Raw genomic sequence first — 9,178 nt, 5'->3', positions numbered from 1 at the left:
CTAAAAAGGAATCCTTACATTATTCCAGCTTCATTCCAAGTCAGCGGGAGACATCACCTATCCAGTGTGTCTCTCAGGTAATTTCAGAGCATTCTGATGTACGGATTTAAAATTATGGCCTTGAAACCAAGGCTATATTGAGACTTTTTCAGGCTAGTAAAGGCATATTCTTCTCTTTTTCAGAAGGCATATTCTTCTCTTTTTCAGGCTACTCTAAAAAGGAATCCTTACGTTATTCCAGCTTAATTCCAAGTCTGGGGAGACATCACCTATCCAGTGTGTCTCTCAGGTAATTTCAGAGCATTCTGATGTACAGTTTTAAAATTAAGGCCTTGAAACCAAGGCTATATTGACACTTTTTCAGGCTAGTAAAGGCTTATTCTTCTCTTTTTCAGAAGGCATATTCTTTTCTTTTTCAGGCTACTCTAAAAAGGAATCATTACGTTATTCCACCTTCATTCCAAGTCTGGGGGAGACATCACCTATCCAGTGTGTCTCTCAGGTAATTTCAGAGCATTCTGATGTACGGATTTAAAATTAAGGCCTTGAAACCAAGGCTATATTGACACTTTTTCAGGCTAGTAAAGGCATATTCTTCTCTTTTTCAGAAGGCATATTCTTCTCTTTTTCAGGCTACTCTAAAAAGGAATCCTTACATTATTCCAGCTTCATTCCAAGTCAGCGGGAGACATCACCTATCCAGTGTGTCTCTCAGGTAATTTCAGAGCATTCTGATGTATCGATTTAAAATTATGGCCTTGAAACCAAGGCTATATTGAGACTTTTTCAGGCTAGTAAAGGCATATTCTTCTCTTTTTCAGGTTACTCTAAAAAGGAATCCTGACGTTATTCCACCTTAATGCCAAGTCTGGGGGAGACATCACCTATCCAGTGTTTCTCTCAGGTAATTTCAGAGCATTCTGATGTACAGTTTTAAAATTAAGGCCTTGAAACCAAGGCTGTATTGACACTTTTTCAGGCTAGTAAAGGCATATTCTTCTCTTTTTCAGATGGCATATCCTTCTCTTTTTCAGGCTACTCTAAAAAGGAATCCTTACGTTATTCCAGCTTCATTCCAAGTCTGGGGGAGACATCACCTATCCAGTGTCTCTCAGGTGATTTCAGAGCATTCTGATGTACAGTTTTAAATTAAGGCCTTGAAACCAAGGCTATATTGACACTTTTTCAGGCTAGTAAAGGCATATTCTTCTCTTTTTCAGAAGGCATATTCTTCTCTTTTTAGGCTACTCTAAAAAGGAATCCTTACGTTATTCCAGCTTCATTCCAAGTCTGGGGGAGACATCACCTATCCAGTGTGTCTCTCAGGTAATTTCAGAGCATTCTGATGTACAGTTTTAAAATGAAGGCCTTGAAACCAAGGCTATATTGACACTTTTTCAGGCTAGTAAAGGCATATTCTTCTCTTTTTCAGAAGGCATATTCTTCTCTTTTTCAGGCTACTCTAAAAAGGAATCCTTACATTATTCCAGCTTCATTCCAAGTCTGCGGGAGACATCACCTACACTGTTAAAAAGGATTTGGGCTTTTAGCCAGAGGGACTATTTTTAACAAGCTGAGAGAACTTATTGCCTATTACAACAAAGTAAGAAGAGTAACCACAACTACAACTTGAAAAAAGCGCGAAAGCTCATAAAAAACTTATAAGAATCCATTCAGTTCACTTCAGAAAATAGGTCAAGGTGGGCATTTCAACCAACACGCATGCGCCTGCAGTGACGTCACGCGCAGCATTGAACTCTCAAAATCTGAGCTGACCGCCATCTTTTTTCCTCGGAGCCGAGCCGTCCAAGTAAGTACATTTAAAATTGTTTTAGCTTAATTATTCATCTGTTGGTAATGTGCATTGGTCATCTAATGTCTCTCCGTTTCAAATTATCCGTCAACATAACATGCGATGAATATTTCATGTTCGTTTTTTGGAAATGCTGTAGCATGTAACGTTAGCTAGCTAGCGCTAGCTGGCTAAGCTAGCGCCGGAGTGTCACGGCAAGTATTAATGTAGCTCTGGTTGAGCCTCATTCAACTGTAACAAGTATTCGGCACCAATAAAATAACGCTACTTTTATACGAGTGAAACGGTGCGAGACTTGTCGTCTATGGAAAAATGTGTGAACAGTAAAATCGATATGTCCGGGTCCACCCGCCAATTTACGTGACGTTGCGACCTGCACAAGAAGCTTTGCTCGCCATCAATCAATCTGGTACAGCTTTGACCAGACAGCGAGATAACAGAGCAGCTCATGGTCCGTGGGGAAGAGGAGTGGAAAAATACGGACCACCGCCGTAGTGTACGGACTATATATATATATATATATATATATATATATATATATATGTGTGTGTATATATTTATGTAGAGTTAGATGCTGTATAAACACGTAGTGATAGGTGATTGTTTTTAACTGCATAGTGATATGTGTGCCGTTACACTCGCGCAGCAGTGGGGGTGAACGGTCACGCAGGCCGCCAGCTGGAGATCAGACGTGGGTTTGTTGGCCAATGGGAAAGGAGCCCTATGCCGTTTGAAATCGTGTCGACCCGAAGGGATTGTGTATGATCCAAAACGGCACCTCTGGTTCATATTTCAATCATTTAATAAACATAAAAGACGGAAAGCTAAAACAATAGATAACTCCAGGTCAAAATAGTCTAATATGATCACAGATAGTCTGTAACCGTTCTACATAGAAGAATGGCGTCACTGTTTTGAGATTTGGCATACATTTAAGTCTTTTTTTTTTTTTAAATGTAAATATTGTAAATAGTCCTTTTGAGTTATAATGTTCATTATGTTCATTTTTGCACTGGATGACTCCAATTATATAGGACAACTGTTTTAGGCAATTATTAAATAAAATAAATATTTGATACAACATGAAAAATATTTATGCAATCAAGCCAATTTTGCTGATAACTGTTGTATGTTTTTTTTTTCCCCCTTTGTTTTCTGTACAGGGTTACAACACTTCAGTGTAGGCTGTGCTGTTTGTGGCAACTGCCCCTCAATGAGGTGGTCCTGCAAGTGTTGCAATTTCTCCTCGCCGAACCAACGCACACTAATTGTCCATTATAAGCTGAAGCACTGTCATCAGGCAAGAAACTGTCCTCTTCCCTGTGTCTATGCAGACTGTGTGTGCTCCTTCAGGACAGAATCATCTCTGAAAAAACATTTAACAAGAGACCATAGTCAAGCCCGTTCAAAGCAGGTGACTGCAAGGTTAAATTGTGAACTGTGCAATTTTTCAGAGACTTGTAGTGATTCACAGTATTTTGCACATTTGAAAATACACATACACAATAAGGAAACTGTTAAATGTCCGTATAAAGAATGTAGGTTTCAGTCAAGTGTGTACAGTACTTTTCGTGCACATAAGAGTAAGAAACATCACCTCTGTACTGTTGACAATTTTCGAGAAAACCTGTATCAAACCTTCATTCAGGGCACTTTAAACTCTGAAAGTACAAACTTTGAGACACACTCAGACGATCTAGACTTAACAGATTATTTCATAGAGGATCTAGACCTGCATGATTTACTTCAACACAAAGTTGCATCTCTCTTACTGCGTATGCAAACACATTTGCATGTGTCTAAAACAACAACTCAGGAAATAATAGATGAGCTTTGTAGTATTAGCTCAGTTGTAGAAGAGTACACACCAAAAATAATTGAAAGTGTACTGATCAACCATAATTGTGCAGTGAACAGTGCAGTCACTGCTGCTATAACAGAGATAGTTAAAAAAGTTAACCCCCTAAGTTTCCTGTCAAAAGACGGGCCTTTTGGTTCTGAATACAAAAGAGAAACTTTTTACAAGAAAAATTTTAAAGTGATTGAGCCGATTGAATATGTTTTAGATACATCTTCAAGACGGAAATTTGTTTATATTCCGGTTTTGAAAGTCCTGACAGAGCTGTTAAATCGCAGTGATGTGATAGATAAAGTCTTGGAGACAGGACATATTGAAAGAGTTGAACACTTGTCTCAGTACAAAACATACAGAGACGGTCTATATTACAAAGACAATATTTTGCTATCGTCAAAAGATCTTAGCATTGCCCTAGGACTGTACATAGACGACTTTGAAGTGTGCAACCCACTAGGAACATCAAAAAAAAAACACAAGATCTGTGCAGTTTATTGGGTCATTTCAAATTTACCTATACGATATAGATCATCTGTACAGTCAATCTACCTTGCATGTCTGTGTCATAGCAATGATGTGAAGAAATATGGGTATGGAGCCATTCTTGAACCACTGATAAAAGACCTTGAAGTACTTGAGCAGCAAGGATTGTATGTTCAGAAATTGGGAACAACTGTTAGAGGTACTGTGCTGTATGTGTCTGCAGACAACTTGGGGGCCCATTCACTTGCTGGGTTTCATGAGAATTTTAATGTCGACAAATTTTGCCGGTTTTGTTTAGCTAGTCGGCAAGATATTGACATTCACGAGGTAAAGGAGAGAGTATTTCCACTCCGGACAGTAGAATCTCACAAACAGGACCTTCTGGAATTAAAAAGACATCAGTTTGTTTCTGTGAATGGAGTAAAGAGTGACTGTGTTCTCGATAGACTTTCTCATTTCCACACAGTCCAGGGCTTCCCCCCAGATTTTATGCACGACCTTTTTGAAGGAATAGTGCCACGGGAATTAAGTCTATGCATAAAGTCTCTGATATCCAAACGCTACTTTACAATAGATGAGCTGAATTCCATAATTGAATCCTTCCCTTTCAAGTTTACAGATAAAACCAACAGACCTAATCCAATTTCAAAGTCTTTTGCATCAAAAAAATCTATTGGTGGGAATTGCCACGAAAACTGGACACTATTGAGACTTCTGCCTCTAATGATCGGTCACATTATACCAGAAGATGACAAAGTTTGGGGGATTCTATTAGATCTGAAAGAAATAGTAGAGCTTCTAGCTAGTGGACATTTTTCAGAAGAGACATTGGCATACTTGGAGTGTAAAATCTCCGATCACAGGTGCCTATTAAAAGAGGTGTTTCCTGATTTCCACCTCCTGCCCAAGCACCACTTCTTAGAACATTATCCTGAACTGATTCGGAGATTTGGTCCCCTAGTTGATTTCTGGACTATTAGATTTGAAGCTAAGCACAACTTTTTTAAAAGGTTGGTGCATGATTCTCACAATTTCAGAAACATATTGCTCACTCTATCAACAAAACACCAGCTTACTTTAGCTTACCATCTAGATTTGCCAAGTCTTTTCAGACCTGATCTGGAAGTTGGACATACTGCAGTTGTTTCACCTGATGCACTTGAGCACTCCATGAGGCGGGCTGTAGAGCTAAAATTTGGAAACATAAGTCTATTGTCTCTTGCAACCAATGCCTGCCTGTATGGCACAAAGTATTCAGAGGGTATGTTTCTGTCCGTGGGGCACACCAGTGGCCTGCCTGACTTTGGGAAGCTGGTTAAAATTGTAGTTGTGTCCAGCAAAGTGTCCTTCCTCATAGAACCATACCATGCATGGTACATGGAGCACCTGCGCAGTTATGAGTTGATGAAAAAACAGTCTTCTGAACTGGTGATTGTGGAATTACACGAACTAAATGGATATCAACCCTTGTATCCATACACAAAAGCAGGGAAACTGATGGTGACATCAAAAGTTTTTTTGCTTCATTAAGGTATAGTTGGGCTGTTATTTTACTTTTTAAATGGTGTGTTCTTCTTGCTCTGAAAAACATGCAGTATGTCCATGAACGTAAAAACAGGTTTTAAACAGAAGAAAATGTGTATGTATGCATGTTCATGGTTAATAATGTTTATTGTTCATTTTGTTTTTTCTTACATTCTTTTTTTTCCTTCATCGCCAGAGAAGTCCTGAGAGTTTCAAAGTCGCAAGAAGATGCTGTTGCGTGTGATCGTTTCAGCAAAGGACATTAGAAAGCTCCGCTTGGACTCAGTTCCAGATTCCGTTGATGGCCTGAAACGGGTGTTGAAAAACAAACTGCAGTTACACTCTTCATTTGACCTTCAATATGAAGATGAGGATTTCAAAGACTTCTGTAACCTCACGTGTGTTGACGATCTACCAAAGGACAAGGTGACATTGCAAGTCATTTTCTGCCCTGTCTCTTCAGACTCAAGTTTGGACACTTTTGGCTCTGCTGTACCTTTGTCTCCGGCAGCATCTTCTTCAGCTCAAACATCATCTCCGACGACATCTTCTTCATTGAGCAGCCAAACAGAGTGCTTTGCAGGTCAGCGTTCACAGCAATGGCCAGCTCATTTTCACATTCCCACCTTCTCATATGATGTTGAGCTGAGGCTCAGGCAGGGCAATGATGCTTTTAGAGAAAGTGGAGCACTTCTATCCATTTCAAGGGACATGAAGTCTGAGATTCTGCTCAAACTTGTTGAAAAAATATATTCATTCATGACCTACCCTACACTTGAACATTTTGGATGTGTAGCCAAGGCACTCGTTGAAAAACACCCTTGCCTTACAGAACCTGGCTCCACATGTGGATGGTATGGATGGAAACACAGCATAAAGTTCAAGATGGGCAATTACAGACAGAAATTGAAAAATTTGGGCTGCCGAGAACTGGAGGTTAATTCTGAGAAAAGAGGTGCTGGGGACACACGAGGGAAGAGAAACAAAGTGAAGAAACCTCGACGGTCTGAAACAAATTTTCTTCCAGATCTCCCCCAGGGAAAAGACAGCCGAAGTCTTGAAGAAGATAGAGAAAAGATGGTCCAGGAGATGAGAAAAACCACCCCAAACCTGGCCTACATCGATGATGCAATGAATGCCACATACGCACTGAGAAGACAGGAGATTGTTGAAGAGGAGCCACCTGTGGCCGAAATGAGAGTCAGATGGCCAGCCCTTTTTACTGAAAGACAGGTAAAATTTGTAAAAAAAAATGTCTTAGTCATAGCATAGTAGTAATGTTGTATTGTGTATGTTGCAGGGCTCAATGCTAACATTCCTTCCATTGAGTACATGTGCTCCTAAAGTAAAATATTGGGAGTAGAATTAAAAATTGTTTAACACATTTATGGAACACTTTAATGATGTTAAGGGTCAAAAGTGACCCATTTTTACATAACAGTAAAAACACACAACAATTTACTGTATACCTGTAATTTGACTTCTGATGTGACCCAGAATATACAAACATGAAACTATTTCATCTTTTTAATCAACAGACACAAGCAATAACTTGCACTGTCATGACTAACACAATATTTGACACATTAAACATGAATTGATCTTTTCTGTAGGCCACTCCTATATATTGATATTAAATAATGCTTTAACTCATATGAATTATTTTAACTACTAAAATCATAGTAGTACATACTGATTTGTTAAACTTACAGCCTTGTTACTTAGCATGTATGAATTATTATGACAACATAACAAAGCACTGACATGTCAGTCTGATGTAAACATTAATAAAATTCAATAACCTGCCACACAAGCCATTCTGCCAGTCTGAGGACACAGATTGTTGAAGTTACCAATAATGAAATATGCACCATGAGACAAGTCTCCACTGTTATCAAATGTGAAAATTTAGGTGACTTTCAGCTTAAACTAAAACTGTCATGTTACTTCTCCACATAGATCATCAAGGAATTCACCAGACTCATGTCAATGGACATCAATAAGTTCTATGAGGGTCTGGACAGCCATCTGCATAAACTTCTTCAGTTATTCCGGTTGAAGCGCTTCGAGGAAGTTCAAGAAATGACATCCTTAATGGAGAGTCTCGACAAGGATGTAAGTGCATAGTTGTTTGTGGGGTTGCAACCCCACTGAGGAGTGGGACCGAGATTTAGATTATGACAGACAGTAAACCTCTAATTAATATGATTGGATAGGCACTTTGATACAAATTGAATAAGAAAATATCTCTGTTGGATGGAGGACATGGAGAGAGAAATGCTGGGTTTGTTGAATAAAATCTGTCGGTGAGGTCAGTTTAAGTTGCCTCTCTGGACTGAAGCTCAGTTTCCGTCATTTGAGGGTTGACAAAAATCAGTTTTGAAATACACTGAATTCGCGTATCGTATTTTTGCAGGCATCAAACCAAAGGAAGAGAGCAGCAGCTTTGCAGGGGCTGCCATGGTACGTGAAGGAAAATCCTTCTACATTGATGAAGAGATGTGAGGTAAGCAGCAAAATGTTGTTCAACAAAAACAAGTTCACAATGGGCATGGTTACACATCATTTCAGGCATCCTCTGTGTAGATATAGCAAAACATGTCTAAAGCACCGGCCCCTTTTTGTTATGTTTGTTTTGCATGAAGCCAACAGATCCTGGAGAGGAAGTCATCAAGGGAATGATGATTGGAATCCTTTTGGTCGTTGAAGATGTGAAGGAGCCCCTTCCAGTTTCCTACAACGATGTTGCCATCGTCATTGAGGAAAAGATTGTCATGCGTCATCTTGGTGATGTACCCAACGCTTTTGTGAACCTGATGGGCCTGCTGTACATGCTGAACCTTGACTATCCAAAAGACACAAATATACTTTTGAGGTGATTCAGCGCCTGTTCATGGGAATCGGGTCTGAGATGTGCACTCCCAGAGTCCACTCTTTAAAGAATAAACTGCTCAGTTAGTGTGATGGCTTAGGATGATGTTTCTGCATTTGGCCCTGAGTAAGTGTTCTAGTTTTTTTCCAATTTCTTTTCCACTATGTTGTAAGAAGAAAAGAAATGTAAAGCCCTTCTGTGGGCCACCACAGTTTTTTACGTTTTCATGTTTTAACATTTTTCTTTTGAGGAAATTTCTCTTGCAGACACTAATTTGTATTTTATGTTATAATGAAAACATGAACAGAGTGGAGATTTCAGTTCATTTTCCTGCAACAATGCTCAACACTCAAAAGTTGGACTTGTTGGGTTTTTTATAAAAGTCCTTATTGTCTTTTCAGCAGATTTTTCATGTGTTAATATTTAAGTTTGACTGGCCAATTCTCATGTAGATACTTTGCAGATATTAGTTTGCTTAAATTAGTGAAATTTAGCAATGTCTGTAAACTCAAGTACCTTGGCAATAGAGCAGTAGAAAAGAATGTAGCTCAAACTTAATAAAATAAGTTCAACCAACATTCTTATAGTTCTCTTAATTAATGTTTTCCAGTCCACATTGCTCGATATAGAA

The 9,178-nt window shown here is 39.0% G+C and overlaps 2 protein-coding genes across 2 annotated transcripts; both read left to right on the top strand.

The window, feature by feature from the left end:
- The first annotated feature begins 1,561 nt into the window (after nucleotides 1-1,561).
- Nucleotides 1,562-5,721, top strand: LOC116685023 (uncharacterized). The gene is made up of 2 exons (XM_032510323.1): nucleotides 1,562-1,810; nucleotides 2,977-5,721. Exon 2 carries the CDS (start codon nucleotides 3,027-3,029, stop codon nucleotides 5,679-5,681), a length of 2,655 nt encoding a protein of 884 aa, XP_032366214.1. The 5' UTR covers nucleotides 1,562-1,810; nucleotides 2,977-3,026; the 3' UTR covers nucleotides 5,682-5,721.
- A 153-nt stretch (nucleotides 5,722-5,874) lies between these two features.
- On the top strand, nucleotides 5,875-8,554 carry LOC116685024 (sterile alpha motif domain-containing protein 3). The gene is made up of 4 exons (XM_032510324.1): nucleotides 5,875-6,908; nucleotides 7,635-7,790; nucleotides 8,092-8,229; nucleotides 8,321-8,554. Exons 1-4 carry the CDS (start codon nucleotides 5,904-5,906, stop codon nucleotides 8,552-8,554), a joined length of 1,533 nt encoding a protein of 510 aa, XP_032366215.1. The 5' UTR covers nucleotides 5,875-5,903.
- The last annotated feature ends 624 nt before the right edge of the window (nucleotides 8,555-9,178 follow it).

Source organism: Etheostoma spectabile, unplaced genomic scaffold, assembly GCF_008692095.1.
Source record: "Etheostoma spectabile isolate EspeVRDwgs_2016 unplaced genomic scaffold, UIUC_Espe_1.0 scaffold00569469, whole genome shotgun sequence".
Taxonomy (NCBI): domain Eukaryota; kingdom Metazoa; phylum Chordata; class Actinopteri; order Perciformes; family Percidae; genus Etheostoma; species Etheostoma spectabile.
This window is presented reverse-complemented; position numbering and strand designations above follow the sequence as displayed.

What these genes read in the sequence shown, in the direction of transcription:
- LOC116685023 (XM_032510323.1), top strand. Translation starts at nt 3,027, where the DNA reads ATGAGGTGGTCCTGCAAGTGTTGCAATTTCTCCTCGCCGAACCAACGC.
- LOC116685024 (XM_032510324.1), top strand. Translation starts at nt 5,904, where the DNA reads ATGCTGTTGCGTGTGATCGTTTCAGCAAAGGACATTAGAAAGCTCCGC. An exon ending in CCCTTTTTACTGAAAGACAG is followed by an intron (nt 6,909 to 7,634) that starts GTAAAATTTGTA and finishes TTCTCCACATAG; the next exon opens with ATCATCAAGGAATTCACCAG. An exon ending in TGGAGAGTCTCGACAAGGAT is followed by an intron (nt 7,791 to 8,091) that starts GTAAGTGCATAG and finishes GTATTTTTGCAG; the next exon opens with GCATCAAACCAAAGGAAGAG.